This window comes from Euprymna scolopes, chromosome 1 (genome assembly GCF_053919585.1).
Source record: "Euprymna scolopes isolate OS-2025 chromosome 1, ASM5391958v1, whole genome shotgun sequence".
Lineage (NCBI taxonomy): Eukaryota > Metazoa > Mollusca > Cephalopoda > Sepiida > Sepiolidae > Euprymna > Euprymna scolopes.
This window is the reverse complement of record NC_136482.1, coordinates 149357040-149378750: the sequence shown is the minus strand read 5'-3', so window position 1 is coordinate 149378750 and position 21711 is coordinate 149357040. Positions and strand designations below refer to the sequence as shown.

At 37.4% G+C, this 21711-nt stretch overlaps 1 protein-coding gene across 3 annotated transcripts in view; it reads right to left on the bottom strand.

Moving 5' to 3' along the window:
- Positions 1 to 21711, bottom strand: part of LOC145276672 (uncharacterized) — a 61213-nt gene that overhangs the window by 21995 nt on the left and 17507 nt on the right. Inside the window, exon 2 of one of the 3 annotated variants that reach the window (XM_080127866.1) lies at positions 16493 to 17137. The exons of the other annotated variants lie outside the window; for them this stretch is intronic. Within the exon in view, the coding sequence (XP_079983992.1) occupies positions 16626 to 17137 (512 nt within the window). The 3' untranslated portion in view covers positions 16493 to 16625. Of the gene's footprint in view, positions 1 to 16492; positions 17138 to 21711 lie in introns of those variants that run through there. 3 annotated transcript variants of the gene reach the window in all.

The following is a 21711-nucleotide window of genomic DNA, read 5'->3' as shown; positions in this document are numbered from 1 at the left end:
GGCTTTGTTAATGGTCATTGCAAGTGCAAAGCGAATTGTGAAGTGCAATACCCGTAATTAAATTGTTGTATACGCTGAAATCATTCAATGCACGTTCACTGCCCATTCTTCCTGAGGTTTTCAGAGAAAAACATTAGGATTTAATTTCACTATGTGAGAACACAATAGAGAATCTTGCAAATTCAAAAAATTAACCGATTTTGTTTTTGTATTAAAGTAAAGTATAGTTAATTCAGAAGGAAAGCGAAAGAAGAACAGAATGTAAAGAATGGAGAATAAGTTTTTAATATAGGAAATAATTTGGCAAACTGTTGTTTTTTTATTCAAATAAATATCGTTATTTTAACACATTTTGGGAGAAAACATATTGCTTTCAAATATAATTAATGAGAATACTCGTAAACATTTTGGGATTTCTTCAGTATTGTAGCGCAACTGTGAAACCGAAATATTGACTTGTGGAAAAGGTTAGCTCCCAGTTCCGAATCCGTATTGAGGCGCTGGTTGAGGTTGAAGGCGGCTACTTGAAATAGAGGTCACGTCTACTACATAACCACTTTACCTGAATTAGTTTTTTTTTCAATAATCGTTTTAAAGTAAACGTATAGCGTTGTTTTATTTTAGGACAACACATGTATCGTTTCACCCTGCACTACGTTTCTTTGTTAATTTGGTTTTCATTTTGCCAACATTACGACCAAGTTAAAGTTTTCACAGGTTAAAGTTTTTACAGGTTAAATTTTTCACAGGTTAAATTTTTCACAGGTTAAAGTTTCCACACATTTTTTTTGTACAAGTCGAGGAACTATAATTCCTTGCTTTGTGTACGGAGTCGACATCTTTCAACTCTCGACGGCTAAAAAGTACTTATTAATTCATTGTAATGTGTTTTGAAATACCAACTTCCTAAAGAAAGAAGGTTTTGATATGCATACTCAAAACTTCGGCATTCTCGAAAAAAAAATTAAATTGTTTTGCTTGGCTGTATTTTATGACTGAACAAGAAAATCGCTTCACCACGTTTTCAAATAGCTATGTGGGGATTTTGCTTTCAATTTATAGTAGGCACGGTTAAAACAGAAGTGGGGAGTAAATAATAGTTGGCATAGCGTCTCTTTAAAAAAAATACTAAAAATCAAGTAATTATCGAATTAACACGAAGTTGTTATTGATTATTAAGCGAGGAATGATCTTGGTAACGGTGTACTTTTTTCATTATATATATATATATATATATATATATATATATATATATATATATATATATATATATATATATATACTAGACTACTCGTGGCCCGTTGGGTCAGTATGTTATATTAGCTATGGAATTCATGTATGAGCGTGACACTTGTGACGTAAAGAATTTTTTTTTTACGTAACAGAAACATTTCTATGAAAGTATATTAAAATGGAAAATCACGGACGGATTACTCAAACATGAATCAAAATCCACCCTATTCATGTAAAGTTACCTATTTTTCCGAATAATACCTCACAAATCGAAAATTAAACATGATTTTCCAACGAATCGAAGCCGACTAAAGTCATTTAGCAGCAAAAAAGCACATGAACCTATCGATGAGAAATATAAGAATGAAAAACCCATATTGGAATCCTTCAAACAAGTTGTAGAAACTTAAAATCTAAAAATAAAAAATAAATGATAAAACCTGAAACAAAAAATAAAACCTAAATACATAAAATAAAAAAATAAAACTAATATTGAAACAGATTAGTAAATGTGTCAACAAATTCACCGTTCTCACACAACTATTTTTTATCTAGAAATGTAAACAAAAAATAAAAAAAGAAAGAAGGAAAAGGGACGGATAGAGAGTAGTAGTAGTAGTAGTAGTAGTAGTAGTAGTAGCAGCAGCAGCAGCAGCTTTGTCTTTACTACAATTGTTCTTATGTTTGTCAACGGGTTACAATTATTTAGAATTTTATTAAGAAAATAGCGACAGTATAGTTGCAATAAAGAATAGTTGCAAATCACCTTACCTAAATCTTCCCATGTTAAATAATAATTTCGAAATAATAACGTTAATATTTCAGTGCGCAGGTCAAAATCTGCAAAAGAAGCGATTTATGTTTATTTATTCACGTTCTTATGGGTTAATGTTTATGCGCGCATGCGCAACCGGATGTCGTAAACCGAAAAGAGGGGTACAACACTCGTTAGAAGGGCATTTGAGTTTTATAATTATATATATTTATATATATACACACACACACACACACACACATATATATATATATATATATATATATATATATATATATATATATATATGGGGTATTTATTAACTTCCCAACTGGAACAGATACTACATTTTGATCTCGACCCGAAGGCCAAGGTATTTATTTGTTCTCCAACCGAGCAAATTAGGCACAAGCCCGATGTTTAATGTGAGGAGTGAAGGGGAAATGGGGGCCAACGCCCCGAGGAGTAGGGGAGCTGGATAGTGACAATTGGTATGAAGGGTTGCCCTTCATTGACTAAGGTCTTATATGTGGGGTTACCCCCACATATGGTCTTTGCTTCTAGTATCTGCCGGAACAGATTCCGAAGGTCAAGAACAACATTTTATTTAGTGCTTGGCCCCGGGCCTGGCATTATCTACTGCCAGGTCCTCATTTGGGGTCCAAGGCACTTACGCATTGAGCCGGTAAGGGGAAGTGGGGGTCGAGTATCATTCTAAACTAAAAGCTAGGTCTTTGATAAGGATTTATTAAATTCCCTACACTAAGACACTATCACCATAATACCTCATTCTTACCATGGAGTTTATCTACTTAAAATCTCCCCAGCATATCAGCCAGCTTTATATACACTCTGTAATATGAATATTTACATGTTAACAAAACAAATTCGTATGTACAAATAAAAGGTGTTTATTTTTTAATAAAACTAAGTGAGGGATGAGATGATGGGGAGGGGGAGGGGCAAACTAAGATACACCCAAAAAGAAAGAAAAATAAAACAACTAAACAAAATGTCTATGTGGGCGGGTTAGTAAGGGATCCTCCCAACCTACTTTTAAATATGGAGCGCCAACTGTCTTCCGGTCCCGAAGGTCGAAAGCAAGTAGGTCGTTCCCTAGTGGGGAATGGGGGACCTAGTGACGATATTTTGAAAAAAAATTAGATAGGGATGGGCGGCATAGGGAATGGACGGCGTCTTCCAAGATAAATGTACGTATAGGGGCAACAGACCGGGGACAAAACAAAGGGTGGACTGGGCATCTTTGGAAGCTATCCTAGTGCCGATGAAAACTCAAATCGGGGACAGGATCAACTATCATACTTTCCCTAGTCTATCACCTAATAAAGTATTTCCACTCGAAGTGGGTACAACCTAACTAACCCTACTCTAAAATCTTTGCTCGGGGCTGGGTTTCGTAAGAACCTTAGCACCGCCTGATCAATATCACTAGGGTGGGAAAATAAACTTAAACCTAGCGCCTCGTCGGATGCACAAACTAGTGGTGTGCACCCATCTCTTATCAAAGTCTACGCGATGCAATCTTTTCCAATCGCATCAGATGTTGACTTTAAGCTGATGCTTAAAGTAAGCGACCAGATCCCGATTCGAAACAGATTCAACCCCATAGAATATGTTAAGACGTGTAACCCACGTCACCAACCTAGCTACAGCTAGGATCGCGAGAAACACCAACCGTTTCTCCCCAATATACGGCGGACCCATGTGATCGACGACGTATGCCAAATCAAGTGGCACCAACTGATCAAGGGACCTCTCCGACGTACTCCCAGAGCCCTCGAACTCCGCTGCAAAGAAAAAAGGCATGATCCTCGCCGCGGGAGCAAAAGGGGACGTATTCATCCCTCCTGCAGTCCCTGACAAGCAAGCCGAAAAGTGGCAACGCATTCCGGAGGGGCCTCCATGTCAAAGCGGATCTTTTGCGGTACCCACCACTAAATCCCGATATAGGCCCTTCCTAGTCTATGCAAGGTTACTGGACCCCGGTAATGGCCTAAGTACGGCTCGGCATTCGGAGAGGAAATGCCCTTGCCCCACTGGTCTTCTGCGACCTTCAGCAACAGGGGAGGATACGAGCTGTGGAAAAGCTTGCTCCACAACTGGTACCCAGTGCAATTCCTCAAGCAATATCCGACTCAGGAACGCCAATCTTTTGGCATTCCCAAGCCTCCCTCGCTGAGTTTCTGTGTACAGACCTGTCTACGGACATACGCCTTCCCCACTTTCCAAAAAAGTTTGAAAATGAGTTGCTCCAAAGCCTTACAGCGGTCCGAAAAAGGAAGTGCTGACAAGTGGTAAAGGATCAACAGAAAGACGTAAGTTTGGCACGCCTCCGCACGACCATTCAGGGATAAGTCCCTGCGAATCCAAGTCCTTACTGATGACTCTACCTTCATTTATACTTCCGACCAATTTTTGTCCAGCTGGAGTCCAGGCCCGAACCACACCTCGAGAATCTTTAGCGGGCCATCCGTCCAGCCCAACCCACGTGGAAGCGAGTTTACCCTGGTCCAGGCGCCCAACCGCAAGCCAATGGACTTGCTGCTATTGACTACGGCCCCTGTGACACTTTCATACTCAGCGCCCGCCTCCATCACCGCTTTAATATCGATCCTTCGCCACACGAAAATGGTGACATCATCAGCGTACGCGGACACCCTGGCGAATTGGTCTAGTCGCCTCGTGCCTTAATTTGCGAAGGACGAGATATACAACTGAGGACACACCGGATAACCCTTCCGCACCGACCGAGAGACCCCTACCATTTACTTGTATCGCTACCGCAGGACCACCATACAGAACGGAAATCTACTTGCGGAAGTCCGGACCAAAGCTGGCGATCTCCATAGCAGATTCCAAGAAACCATGGTCGAGCCTATCGAACGCTTTCGACTTATCTAAATGGATCAGCGCGGCTCCTGTGTCGTCTTCTTACACCTCTAAGATCGTGCGCACCAAGTGCAAATTGATTTGAATCGATCTCCCTTTCACAGAACAAGTCTGATCCGGTTCGACCAAGTTGCCGGTAACAACCTGCAGTCGGTTTGCAAGAACGCAGGAAAAAAATTCCAACTCTGTGTTTACCAGAGTGAAGGGTCTATAATCATCTAAGTCATCCTCACTATGCCGCTCTCGTTTCTTCAAAAGTTTCGCCACTCCTTTGGATACCTGTCCAGAGATGGGTCCCTGAGCAAACTAGTTGTTAAACACACCGGTCATAAGAAGAACAAACATGGGCGACAGCCTCAAATACAGTTCGTAGGGCAGACTATCAAGCCCCGGAGATTTGTTATGACCAACCTGCTTCAATCTCACGCTCCGTAACTATCCCATCACAGTTAGCTGCTCGGGGCGCAGTAAGGCGGGGCGAGCCGGCTAAATAGCTGCCAAACTCCTGGCCGCGGAGTCTGGGTAATTGGGCAAAGCGCTCCTCCAAATGTTGCCGAAACCCATTGCAATTTTCCCGAGTCGATACGAGGGTATGTCCTTCCAGGTTTTTCACCTTCCGGATGTACCCATTGAGCCGCGTCTTAAGGCGGCCCTTCGCTCAACAGCGTCAACGTTCACGGCTTCGTTAGAGACTCTGTTTAACCTAGCTCTAACTACTTGACCTTCGTAACGCTCGCTAGCCAAGCGATGGAGGTCACCCTTACCTACTGCTACCTCTAGGGAATCCCCACCAGCGACCGCCCGAGTTAGCCTATCATCTAGGTGCCTTTTGGTACGTGCCCTAGTTAACGCGATTCGTTGGCTATATTGGACGCAAAAGAGCCTAATGATAGCCTTAAGTCTAACCCAGCAGCTACTCCCGGTAACCGCCCCCACTAACTTCTGCTAAATTAATGTTGGCAGCTGTTTCCGGAAGTCGTTGATCTCCAGTAAGGAGGCGTTCAACTTCCAGTAGCCAGCCAACCTAAACCTATTAACTACTCTCAAACGGGCTATTACTAATTTATGGTCCGAATGACCTAGCCAGTGGATCGTGGGACAAGATAAGGAATCTATGTTGCATTTTCTAACTAACATCCTATCCAAGTACGTACTTGAACAGGAGGCCTCACTTTTTTGCCACGTCCACATATTTCTCCCCGGGTGATCCAAACGGAATCTGTCGACAAGATTTTACGAGGCCATCGGGTCAGACAGGTTGCTTTCACACCTCTCTGACCCTCTATCCCACCCGAACTTATCTATCTTGGTGTTCAGGTTAGCATTCCAGTCCCCCATTAAAACTACCCGCTCTGGACTCGCCGATAGGAACACATCCACCGCCGAAAAAAGGAAAACCTGTCCCAGCGATATTGAGCGCGTAAACAGCCCAAATCCGGAACTTACCGCTTTTAATGACAACATCGATCACGACCAGCCTTCCATGAGCGTCCGTGTGGACTACAGTAACCGTTTAACTAGGATGCGACTCACTATAACAGAAACCCCACGACTACGGAAATGGCCATATGCTGAGTAAACGTCAAAGTCGTTCACCAGCACATCGCAATCCCCGGACCCAACAAAGTGGGTCTCCTTTATCGCATAAATATCTACCTCAAGGGCCACGAGATCCTTCAGCACGCGAGCAGTCTTGCTTCGGGATCTCATTCCCCTCGCATTTTAACTAGCTAGGTTTAAATTTGTCATTATTCCCTAACTAGTAATATTCGACTAGTACGGGTCTAAAGTCTTCGGGGATGAGGACGCCACAGACCTGCCCGATACTGCCGGCCAACAACTCTGTTGTGTACTGACAGTTCCGGACAAGACCCCCAACGTCGATAGGAAATGTTAACTTCAATGCTCTATAGAAGGAAAGGTTAATATAAAGGGGGGCCCTCCCTTCACATTTTGTCTTAATCGGAGTTAACGATGGGTGATCTTCAACCAATTTCATCCCTGGAATAGCTGATCTTGCCTCCCTTATCATTCTCCAAAGCGCCTTCACCCTAGCCCTTTTCTCCTTTCTCGCAAAGGTGATTAACATTGGAGCTTCGGGGAAATTCCATTAACATCGGAGCTTCGGGGAATTTTTTGACCTCCATTCTGTCCACGTGGGTAAGGCTTGCCAATTTTTGTAAACACTTATTTTGCCTTGCATCATCTTCCTCGTCTTGACGGTCCTTATTTTTAGTGGATAGGGTGTGGGTGTGACTACCATCGTTTCCCCTGCTTTTTCCTCTTCCTCCTCCACCTCCTCCTCCTTTCCTTCCTTCTCTTCATTATTATTCACTTTCTCCTCCTCCGCTGGCACTTCCATCTCTTTCTCGGGGGTATTAAAAAGGGGAGGGGTTTGCTTATTCCTCTGGGTCGGGGATTGGGGTTCTAGATGAACAATGTTGTCGTCTTTAACTCTTGACATTTTTCCTTGGTGGATTTCTCTTTTTCTTTGTCAGCAGAGCCAGCCTCCGTCTCTGAGGAGAGATGTGGGAGTTTCCTTTCGTCCCTGTTTTCTCCTCTTCCGGGTACTTCCCTCTTCTGGTGGCGGTGGCTTTTTTCGGCTTGCCACCGCACTCCAGCTTGTTTCCGCTTTTTTTGTCTCTACCTGCTTAACTGGTGTCTTCTCTTTCACTTCTGGACTCTCTGCTGGGGAAGGTGCTGCTGTTTGGACCCCTTTTGGGGCAAAACTTAGCCATATGGCCTGGCACGTGACAGTTCTAACATGTTGGCCTCCTCCCCTACACATCGCTAGACATCGTCCATGTCTCACAGGTGAGCTGAGCCAGAATCGCCTTAAACCCTGCCCGGTCAACGCGCATTCTTAGGTGATAGTCCCCTGTGAATATGTTTCGTTGGCCGCGTGCTGCAAGTACTTCCTCGACGTAACCATACTGCGAGAGAATAGCACCGATATGCCTGGCACTGACGTAGCATGGGACTTCCAGCACTGTCACTTTGGTCCTTCTCTTCGTCATATACTCTGGTTTAAGAGAGAGAACTTGAATGCCTGCTAAACCCTATCCTCGAGTGTCTAAGGTCTCTCTGTACAGGGGTTTGTCAGAACAATCTGGCATGAGGATACTTTTTCGATAGAAGTAAACCCTGACCAAATATTCAAAATCACAGAGTATTCGCTTCCCAAATAAGATCTCCTCACTACGGTTACCCAACATTATCTTTTCCGAGGAATGGTGCAGCGTCTCCAAGTGATATTACCGCAAATAATAGCACGAAGCTGGATACTCAACCAGACTAGATAAATTCTTGTCTTGGAATCCAGTAAGATCAAGAGACCAACATGAAATATATGCTACAACGTATGAAAATGGTTAGAAGAAAATTATGTTCTCAAGTTCTTTACTAACTCAGTGTTTGAGAGATAAAGAACTTTAATGGAACATTCGAATATCTATGCATCTCATATAGACTTCAAGTGTTAGCCCCTGGTTGTGGGCCCCTTGATTTCTGAGAACGTCGACTGAAGGAAAAAAAACATATTCTTGTTTAAACTTAAGATCTTTCCAGTTGGTATTGGTCTTTGCTAATTTGGTCGAATCTTCTGCTGTTGGAAGAAGATCCCACATCGCAAAACTCCTTCTGACTATATACCTTGCCGGTATATTTTGTTCCACTATCATTGCGAGCATTTTTCTGTGGGGGGACCGCAACTAGCTCCTTCTTTTTTCCTCGAAGATAACGAGAGAGACAATCCTTTCTTGTAACTTCTCCAGATTACCTGGGGCCAGCTTTATGTTGTTATCCTCCGTCAAATTCTGATATTTCTTTTTGAAGAAACTTCTCTACTCTTCCGGGGTATTTTGTTGCTGGGGTCCCTAAGTTGGTCCCCTTTTCTCCTGGCTCTTTTCTTTACTTTTACTCGCTGGCTGCTCTTTCTCAGTGTTGGAAGAACTTTCTTCTTTGTTTGATGCGTCCTCGGCAAGTATAACTTCTGCAGACTACTATTTCCGCAACGGTGTATGCTCCTACCTTAAACTGTTTTGTACAGACTGCGAGCTCCTCATCTGCCTACCACACTCTTTCCAGCCGGCAAATGGGAGGGGACTTCTTTTTCTCGGCACTGTCCATATTCCTGCCGAGGATTCCCGTAACCAGCTTCTGAGGCTATCCTGAGTAGAGTCTCTCCCCTGGATTGCAACTCTTCCAGACATTGGAATCTCGCTGGACATTCCCAACAACATACTCTCGTCTAGGGTGTTCCCTTTCACCCATGTAAAATTTTGGACCTTCAGAGGCGGGCATGTCATAGACTAAGGCGGCAGGTGACGCGAGTGTAGCCCCTCCTGACGCAGACACTGGGGTACAACCGGATGTGGTACCCCCCAACCGAGACACGATCCCTGGGTTACCACCGGGTGTGGTACCGTCCGACAATAGCGTTGGAGTGCCACTGGAATGGCACCGGATGTGGCACTCCCCGACAACGGCGCTGGAGCACCACCGGGTATGGTGCCCACCAACAACGGCACTGGATTATATTTATTTGCTGTCCACTCAGCAAAATGTGGCACAAGGCCGGAAAGTGGTAACCTAGCAGGCTCCCCTAAAGGAGGGGCACTCCTGCAATTTTAAAAATTTAAACAACGGCACTGGAGTGCTATCGGATGTGGCACTCCCAAACAACGGCACTGAAGCACCACCGGGTGTGGTGCCCCCCAACAACGGCTCTGGAGCACCACCGGGTGTGGTGTCCCCCCGACACCAGGGGCGTCCCCCATGGTGGCAGAGCCAGAAGCCTGCCTCCTCTAGTTGTTGGCCCAGTGCCCTTCTCCGACCCGCCGATTTGGAAACTATGGGGACCTTCGTCTAAAAGGCTCGTCAGTTTCCCCTAGCCCGGTCGGCTACTTAAGGCGTATCCAGACACTGGACTATCTGTAACAAAATAGAAAAAAACAGTTAGTGGTAACAAAAACAATGCCTTAAGGACCACTTACCCAAAGAATAGGGTCGGTGCTTTCAGACCGAACAAAAAAAAAAAACGCTTGAACTTGACCAAAGATTGGTCAAGTGGGCGGTCGCTGGTCTTTGAAAAAGAGAAAGCCCAGTATACTATGAGAACAAATACTACACTTTGATCTTGGTTCAAAAGGACAAGAACAACAGAAAAAAGGCAATCCTCTTTTCTATTAGTCAGGCAACCCTCTTAGTCATACGCATACAGCACTCATCGCTGTTTCACAGCTCATCAGTGCGGCTGGATATTCCTACAACCACCCATTCTTTATTTGTGGTTACAAATATGCTAATAATAATCAGCCAAACCGGAACTAAATACATTGTATTGTGGGGAGAGTAAGGACTATAGAAAAAAGTCCACGTATCGTATTTTAAGGTTGAAAATCCGAATTTTGACTTTGTTTAATCTGTTTTTTCTCTTGTGTTTTGAAGTTGTAACGTCGTTGAATATGGTAATTATTTAGTATTATCTTTTTTCTTCTGGCAAAGAACAGAAAAGTAAATGTGTAGTATCAGAACAGATATTACTCATTGTTTCTAGCGAGAAAAAAAAAACAATTAAGAGAAGCATTTATTTTCGGGGAATTTATCTACCGTACTTACACGTTTCTCCAGCATCCATAAACACGTATGTAATTAAGACGGCAAAATAATGAATGGATTTTTACTATATAACTCAACGTAATATTATTGCTATAAATTAATGATAATAATAATAATAATAATAATAATGATGATAACAATAATAACAATAATAATAATAATAATAATAATAATAATAATAATAATAATAATCGCGAATCGTTCACATATTTTAAAAACGTAGTTTTGATAACATGTTTTAACATTATGTCAATCTGCCAAATGGTTATCGTATTTAACTCACTGTCTTAGTTTTTTGTTTCGATGATAGCTCGAGTACTTTTTTACTAAAAAAAGTAAACTGTTTGGAAAAACATCACACGCGTATTCAATAGATAAACGGTTCTTATAATAATAAATACTTAATCTGCATGAATGAAAATATCATATTTAAACTAATCTTACGGCGGCTGGCCTGCTATTGTATATATATATATATATATATATATATATATATATATATATATATATATATATATATATATACATATATATATATGTATATATATATGTGTATATATATATATATATATGTATATATATATATATATATATACCATACAACGCTGTCGCTAGAAAAGTAGATAATTTGTCAAATAGCGATTTATTTTTACAAAGAAAAATTTTTACAATTTTTTTCAGAGACAAATGTTATATTATACTCATAGATACTCAACTCACTGCAGCGTTTTAACCTAGAAATTCAAGCTCGTGTGGCGTTTTGAAGGGTAACTTGTGGGATATCATTTCAAGCTCTTGCCAAGCACGTTTTCAAGTCAGCAATAAAGTGTATGTAACGTCGACAGTTCTGCGTGTCTGTTAATAACAAGCACCAAGCACAGTAATCCATGACATTTAAGTCTGGACTTTTTGAGGACCAATCTTCCGGTGCAATGAAATCAGGAGTGGATTTCCGAAGAAACTGAATTGAAGCATTTTTATTCATGATCTAAGCTGGCCTTCAAATGTCCTTCTTTTCTAGCAACCACCCTGTATGTATATATATATATATATATATATATATATATATATATATATATATATACATATATGTATATATATGTGTGTGTGTGTGTGATAAATTACAGATAATCGATTTTTATACCTACAGACATTAGTGTCTCATGTATTCGCACTCATCTGTGCAGGAAATGACGGCTGCCACTGATCGAAGTTTCGAAACAGGCAGGAAGTTACCTTTGAATCTATTTGCATAAATGTGGCAATCAACAATGCCATTAATCTACACGAATGCAACAATAATAACTCATGACATTAACTGACACTAATCTGACGACCGCTCTTTCTGACACAAATATTCAACAAGGAATATAACCGGCCTAAGAATTCAGAGAAATTTGACGTTTTAAAGAACAATTTAAGATGTTTTGAAATAGAATAGTTGTTATTTGAATTTTTAACAAGAATTTACGTGGATTAATTGTAATATTTGGATGTTGTCCATCACCGAACTTATTATAGATCCCACGCACTTGGAGAATAATCTGATTGTAACGCAAGAATAAGTTTTGTAGTACAAAAATTAACAACTTTGGCAAATGGTTTAGTAGACAGCGTGTAATATTTTTTCTTAAAATATTGTCTTTGTTCATTCAGTGTGAAAAGCCTTTGCTATATAAATGTAATTGTTGATTTTAATGGCGGTGAGATATGCGTGTCACTCTATTTAAATCGTAACTCGTTGAGTCCGTTTCCATATATTTTTTTAATGTTATGCGGTGATTAGTTATCTATCAAAACAACAATAAAGTGTTGCAAGCATTCAAAGGATACTCGTTCTTCTATTCAGTTAAGCTGTCAGCGACAAAACAGTCTAAAGATGTTTAATTAGGGTTAGATATATTATAAAGGCATACACGTATCGGCTTCCATGAGCAATAGACAGACTCCGCTGGAAAACCTCATCACAATTCCTATCAGTAACTAAAAAAACACAAGTAAAACCACACACCATTAATCTATCAGTCAGTCTTTAATATCTCATCACGACACTTTAACATGAATCAAACTTACAAGGATCTTATTTGTGCAATTGCTCCCTACATGTATTTTTACCATTAGTGTAACAAACACAAACAGCCTTTCATTGGCTCTTCCGCACTACTCAGCAAGGAGACTACTAGCAAACACTTCTATCAGCATCACTTTCTTAGGAATTGCATATACGAGATTATTAGTAATTAGCCCTGGAAAAAGAGCTATATACGACCATTGAGAAAATCCAGAAAATGCAGCTGGACGCCAACTTCGAATACTTTTGACGGCCCTTACTCAGATTATAGGCACTCCGGTTTCTGTTTAGCTGTTAGCTTAGCAGAGCTATCGCTGGAACAAATAGTAAAAAAGATAACCTATATTTTTAGAAGATTCCGAGTTGAATATTTGCGCCAGGAAGTGTGATCGTTAGATTACTGTCACTTAATGTCATGAGTTATTATTGTTGCATTCCTGTGGATGAATGGCATTATTGATTGCCACATTTTATGTGTACAGCCATGATCCCCAGATTATGTAATCCGCTCCACAAAAAGAAAGACCAAAGTCCAGACAGTCACAGACAATCACAGTCTCAGTTTGATCTTGTGAGAGATTTGCTAAACAAAAAATGCTACAAAAGCAGCAGTGCCTATAATCTCAGTCCAGGTCGTCAATAAGATTCGAACAAAAGAATCAACAACCTGCTTTTCATCAACGACTGCAAACTATACCAGCTCAGACGCTGAATTAAGTCGATTTTTCATGGTGTACATACCTTCTTCAAGATATCGGAACGATATTTGGGTTGAGGAAGTGTGAAAAGTCATCCAACAGAGCTGGGGAAAAAATCCAAACTGAGACAACTTAGTAAAGAAACTGACAGCAAGGACATAGAAAAGCAAGAAAAATACAAATACATTGGCATAGAAAAAACGATTTTATTCAGCATGCCGTGATACCTAAAATATTGCAGTAAATGCATACGTAGTGCGAGATAAAACCAATGACACAGAACTTACAGGCAAAAACAGAGTAGCAGCTAATCATCTAGTAGCAATGACTCTATTAGCATACATCTTTGTTGGCTTGCTGGAAATCGATGCAAAACAGACTAGACACTAAAACGATGTAAATGTTGCCTTACTATAGAATAACGTACAGAAATCAGTGTCTATCTAGGTATAAACTGTATTTACCCGGAGGATAACAGGTATAGACCTCTCAAAAATTTACCATCTAAATCGGTCCACTATTGTGAGCAACGAGCACTATCTGACGAGCTACCAAACAGAACAAACGTTAAGATTTTATATCAACATTGGATTACATATTGATATTAAACAAGGACGATAATGAGCAACCTTAGTAGGCCCCAGTGATGCTGTCTTCAACCTAGCTGAGATGGGCAAGATAACGAAATATGAAGGTCATATATATATATATATATATATATATATATATATATATATATATATATATATATATATACTAGAGGGGGTACCCGGCGTTGCCCGAGTGTTTGTTTCCGGTACGGGGGGGGGGGAGTTTTAAAAAATGTTATGGTAGGTAAGTAGGAAGGATCAAACCCGGAGTCATGAGTAAAAGTAGGAAAATAAAGTGTGAAAAAAAAACAACATTTGCAACGTTAACAGTTCGGCCACCAAGAAAAGTCCATTCCAGTTGTTTAGGAAAAAAAAAAAAAAAAAAAAAAAACGACTACGGTAGGTCGGCGCGAACGTGAAAATATAATGTGAATTGTCCAGCACGCTAACCACTACGCCACAGAGCACTGCAGCTTAATTTAGTGATTTTAAATAACTTCACATGAAAGAACTACGAAGCCAAACCGGTGTTCTCTTCTCAACTGTTCCTTGTGAACGATCCCCAAACGGTGTTAAGTGGTGGCAGGAGGAGGAGGACGACGAATTTATTAGAGAGAAAATATTTTACCACTTCCATTGATCTTAACCGATTTTGGCCTTGACTTCTCAGCAGAAAAAGTATAGAAATCTAAGATTATCGAGGAATTTGATAAATAATAAGCCTATAACACACCTCAGATATTGTTCTGCCGTTTGTGCATATTATATTTGCATGAAATATCTTGATTTTTAATCCTATTAAAGTCAAAATCCGACGGGAAAAAATGAGTTCCTTTTATTTATATAGAGAAGAGAAGATATATATATATATATATATATATATATATATATATATATATATATATATATATATATATATATATATATATATATATATATATATATATATATATATATATATATATATATATATATATATATATATATATATATATATATATATATATATATATATATATATATATATATATATATATATATATATATATATATATATATATATATATATATATATATATATATATATATATATATATATATATATATATATATATATATATATATATATATATATATATATATATATATATATATATATATATATATATATATATATATATATATATATATATATATATATATATATATATATATATATATATATATATATATATATATATATATATATATATATATATATATATATATATATATATATATATATATATATATATATATATATATATATATATATATATATATATATATATATATATATATATATATATATATATATATATATATATATATATATATATATATATATATATATATATATATATATATATATATATATATATATATATATATATATATATATATATATATATATATATATATATATATATATATATATATATATATATATATATATATATATATATATATATATATATATATATATATATATATATATATATATATATATATATATATATATATATATATATATATATATATATATATATATATATATATATATATATATATATATATATATATATATATATATATATATATATATATATATAGCAGAAGCAACACTGGAATCACAAGAACGTCTTCGTTTGCCAAGAATTAAAACAGCTACCGGACAAAATTTTTTACAAAAAATATATCTGGTGAGCAAATGCAAGAGCGATAAAAATTCTTGCGCTTTAAAGTAACCGTTTGAATCTTTAAAAACGATATTTCGGCTGGAAGTTATGATGTAGCGTGGAAATATCTAGCATTCCTAGCAAGGAATAAATAATAAGTAAACTAAACAAAAATGGTAGCTTATTTTTCTTTTTATAATCAGCTGAATTATTCTTCGATGCTTATTTTTTTCTGCATGGTAAATATTGATTAAGTTTTAAAAGTAACATTATATGCTTGAGTACGTTACAATTTGTAGGTTGTTTGTTTTACGGCATATCAACCCTTTTAAATTTATTTCATGCGGAATCCAGTGATTTTCAGGAAAATTACTTTATTAGAATGTATTTTTTATATTTTTTTGGCAAGTTGGTTTCTATTTAACCCATAGTTGGGAACCTAACAGGGACTACCACTCCAGGTCACGGTAGGATCTGAGTAGATTACAGTATTTCAATATACACCATAGAATGAGAAAATACAATACTATATACGTAAATTGATTATTAAAATTATGGTTTGAGTGAAGAGAATTTTGTCTATTAAATATTTTTTGTCTCGTGTAAATGCGGCCTTCAGTATGAATAAATACGGTTAAAGAACGGTATTGTATTTTATATCGATTGCATTATAACTGTTAATTTAATCCCAGTATATAAAAAATTAATGGATACGTCGACTGACATTTAAAGAACTGTAATAAACTATAATAATATATTTAAAATATTGCATTGTCGGAAATATTGGGCCAAAAATCCATCTCATCTAAACTCCGGAACATAAACACATGCAATTTGCATAATGCGATGGAATCAATAAATATTAAACACATTTAAAATTAAAACAAAAACATTTCTCAGCAAGTTTCAGACGGAATTTATTTCCAAAATAATCTCAGTGAAAAACAGGTGTACATCATATTCTCGTCTTCCGCCAGATACTGGTCAAAAACCAGATCTGTAAGAAATAATACTATTACAAGAGGCATCAAATTAACATCTGGGGTATATTCCAGATTTTCCTTGAATTCTACCTTGACAACACATCGAAAATCTTTGATCATATACTGCAGTTCCACAACACCTGGGAGAGATTCCGGATTTTCGAGAAATTTTACCCTGACAACACATCGAAAATTTTTGATCGTATACTGCAGTTCCACAACACCAAGGAGAGATTCCGGATTTTCGAGAAATTTTACCCTGACAACACATCGAAAATTTTTGATCGTATACTGCAGTTCCACAACACCTGGGAGAGATTCCGGATTTTCGAGAAATTTTACCCTGACAACACATCGAAAATTTTTGATCGTATACTGCAGTTCCACAACACATGGGAGATATTCCGGATTTTCGAGAAATTTTACCCTGACAACACATCGAAAATCGTTGATCGTATACTGCAGTTCCACAACACCTGGGAGAGATTCCAGATTTCCTTACAACCCTGGAGTTACAGCACAATTCAAACCTTGGGCTGTAAGTACGTGTGCCACAGCGAGCTGTAATTAAACAAAAAGAAAATGGTGTGATATAAATTGAGACATAATGCGTGCGAGTATTTAAGATTGCATCGTATATAAAGTCGTAAATGTTCAGATTTAAAATAGATTAAATGGATGGTATTAATAAATGTGTTATATATATATATATATATATATATATATATATATATATATATATATATATAATCAAATTGATAAGCACATGCGTTTTAGACCATTAATGTTAAGCCACGGTGAGACAAACCAGTACTTGTATATGCTCTCCGGTTGTGACTCCATTATTTCCAGTCATTCAATTCCTTTATCACTGGAATAACAGGGTGCGGTTTGGTATTGTACAAGGAAAATCTTCTTTTACGTGAAGTACGTATTGTATTACATGATTGAACAGAGGCCGTGTTATGCCGAGTAAGGATAGTACAGTAAACGATGAGAAATGTCTGGAATTCAAGGCAGTTTTCTTTTAACAGTCTGTGATTTATGAAATTCATCAGGTTTAATCTCCTATATATTATAATCTGATTGCGGAATTTTCCCCTATGGACCAAATTACGGTAAGTTTGCAATAATAGATGCTACATACAAATTTATTATGTCTAAACACACTACCTTATGTAACTTTGCACTTTGTTACAAAAACATTTATTCGTTATAATAAAATCATATATTTATTCCTCCGAGCGACATCATCACGATTGCCAAGGTCTATAGAGAAGTAGTTGGTTGTTTCCCCTCTACCTGAAAAGTCCTCCCACTCTCCCAGTAGAGTTGTGGTAAATATACAACCAGTATAACTATATTCACCTGATGCCCTTATTAACTAGATTAGACACTCACGCACATGCAACTACCATTTCACGACACTATTTGAGAATAATGACTTCTCCCCAACAACATTCCGCCTTTTCTCATTGGCTGGTTCATGAAATGCTATTAATCCGGATCTTTCAAAAACCGGAAACCCGCAGCCCTAATTCCTTATGAACGATTCATCATCACACATTGATTTAAATCTGGTTTACTTTCATATCTTCTTATCATATAGGGGTTGATGCGTCCTATGGTCAGCAACGCTAAAATGAAATAACCTCTTGGAAACAATTAGTAACTGTTCTTCGTAATCGAGTATTAACAGAAAAAACAACGAACCACTAATACTCTTATTACAGAAAAACATTCACCTTGGAAAAGAGGCGCCTTCTTCTTCGACTAAACAGTAAGTGATATGGTACGGTTTTTTGAAACAATTACCAAACATACAATATTTCCAGCCGGTCAAAATAAGCTGCGACAACTATTTATTTTGCTTATGTTCATATATTTTTGCGTATTTATTTATATATTTATTTTTGAAAAGTACAAATTATGGTAAGGTTTGCAAACAGTTTGCCTTCTACATTAAAAAAAAATGCCCAAATTTTATTCCTTTCAGAACCGTCCGCCCATTAGCTTAATAAAAGACAGTTGTTGTAGCTCTCTTCATTAAAGTGGGTCCGAGACTAAATGGGAGTAATTAAGCAAAAAATAATAATAATAAAATAATAATAATATCATTTTTTATTTTCGATTTCATACAACCTATTTTTATATATATAAAACCAGTTTCTCCACACTAAGCCTGAATTACATTCAGATAAATTATCATTTTCATTATTTTCATTCACTTTGCATTTGACTAAATTTACACCAATTTTTTAACGTTTTGTCTGTTAAATACTTTACGCCGCTAAAGTATAAATTCTTCCTGTTATTATATTGCCTACGGATATACATATTTGCTATATATTGTCTTTTGTTTTCTTTTTTTACTAGTGTTGTTTTTTGTTCAGTTCTCTTTTCAGGACTCCTTTTTGACACTGCCCAGACATTATTTTAGGTACTATTTTACCTTAGTTTTAACTACACTATTCCCTTTAAAATGACGTCTTCTATAGATTTTAGACTATACTGAATGAGACAATCTATTTAAACTTTGCTGGGGATTAGTAATTTTCGAGATATAATGATAGGCATTATGTACTCAATTCATTGTTCAATGTCCGCGCGATGAAAAGTGAACTTCTGTCCGCACGACACTGCCAACTACCCTAATTTTTTTGGTTTATAGTCTTTGTGGGTGGGTATTATGTCAAGTTAAACCGGAGGCAAATACACGGACTGTCTCCACCTCACAAAATTGTGCGTCTATTCCAAAAGCCATTCATTACTATGGCGAGGTTGGCCGTGTTCATTCCATACGACGTTTTTAACATGAGGATGTTAGAGGTGTTTATTTCGAACTTAACATTAGAACGTTTGGGATTGGACACCAACAACAACCGCAGTCTAATTTTTACGAAGATGGAGGAAGGCTTCCACCGGACAACTCTTGTTAACACCTCATTGTAGTTTAAAATAAAAGTTTGTGTGTGTTTTAAATGCCTGTTTGATTAAAGTCGGAGTTGAATAAAACTCATCGAAAATGGACGATATTTACATGTTTACTACAAGTGAGAAGATCCTGTTATTTTATTAACCAAATGTAAACCTAAGAGAGCTAGCTAAAAATATGGAGATATCCCTGGGATTTCGAAATTACATTTAAAAACTAAAAATTACTCATGATATATGCAAAGTATATTTATGATATACAAGCGGATGTGCTGTGTCGGTACACACAACGCCGAGTCAAACAAAAAATCGAGTACACTCAACATCAAGTAGACTCAACATCATCTTACCATGAACGATTACCCTGTGAACTTGGAGCATAGGAAATTCCCATATGCACAAAAAATCGTTGAGTAAACCAAAATACCCTAACTAAGGGTAAGGATAATGAGTAAACATTGGATTAAATAATGGTTAACATTATTACGAACTTGTCAGGCTTCGAACCTGGAATCCTCTGATCCGTAGTCAGACCCGTTATCTATTGCACCACAAGTTCTGTCCGTATGCCGAAAGATGTTATCACGAGTGTATCCAGACAGTGTTAAGTTCCGTTGAAATAGGCAGATAACTTTTTCGAGAAGTTTACGAAACTGCCCAAACCCCCTTATATACGGGCTTTTTTTATGTGACTCGCCATTGTTTGTTATGAACAATATATAGAAAAGGATAATTTAGGGACTCACAGCTTTCAGGGAAAAATAATTTTTCAATTCGGTGCATCCGTTCGTAAGTCTATAGGCACACACACATAAGTGAATGAATAATATCTAGAATTGTATTTAAAGTGTAGATTAAAAACACTTAAGATTTTTTACATTGCTATTACAACTGAAACGAAAATGATATAAAAAGGTACAGGTATATAGTTTTAACTAAATAAATTGGAGAGATCGGAATATAATAGACAACCAAGTGTTCAAATCTTTAGAATATTGAGAAAAAAAAACATAAACATAAGCTAGGCGACACCAAATTTAGTAAAATATTATAAATAATTTAAGTATTATATTAGACTTACAGTAAAAAATATATAATCGAACAGGTATCATTGTTATCAATAACTGTTGTGTCTGTATCAATAACAACACGAACGCAGAAAGTAAAGGTAAAACAAATATATTAAGACGCAAATATAATACATATTTACAAAGGTGCAGTTGTACTGCAGTTGGAAGATTGTCTGGCAGAGGGCGTGTTAAAGTCTTTCATGGAGCAACCGGCACATTCGTCTTGCCTATCCGGCGTTCGAACACAGCTCTCCGGTCTTGCTGACTTGATACCTTTATCTATATCTTGTTCACCCACGTATGCTAAAAAGTGGGCGTCTCCACAACACCCCCTCCACAGATTTGAAGTCGTGTAGATTTCAATAGCTTTTCCTTTTTGGGTTCATTATCATTGGGTCTATATCCTTTCTTTTCCTTCCCGATCTCCTCGGGTCGGGCATGGTCTGTGGTAGTTCAATATTAAACGTTTCGTATACTATATCAATTGGATCTTCCTGCTCCTCAGGTGTGTCATGTTCGTTGTCCTTCCTATGACGTTTTCTCAATTGATTTTGGTGTTTTTGTGTATCCCTTTTGGACCTTTTATCATGTAGACAAAGTCGCCTATACGTTTATCTACCGTATCCGACTCCCAATATGACATATTATTTTTAAAACATTTAAAATATACCTGATCACAAGGTTTAACCCTTTTACGTGATGTGTGTGTCGTTTTATATACGACTACTTGCTTTGGTATTAATTGATCAAATGGTGATTTTATTTTTCTCGCAAACATTAATTCTGCTGGCGATAATTTCGACAGTGTATTTGGGTTCTCAGTTATCCTGTATATTTGCAGGAACTGTTGTAATGCTGTATCCTATCGATTTTCTAAGGGCACGCTTTATCGTATATACGAAACTTTCCGCTAATCCATTTGATCTCGAATGGAACGGTGGTGTAATTATATGGTTTACCTTAAACGATTCACAAAAATCCTTGAAAACACTTGAAGTAAATTGTGTTCCGTTGTCTGTGACTACAATGTCTGGTACCCCAAAACGTGCAAATATTTCATGCAGAAAAGTTATTGTGTTATCTGTCGTTGGGTTTTTGACCCGCTTTACTTCCGGCCATCTGGAAAAACTA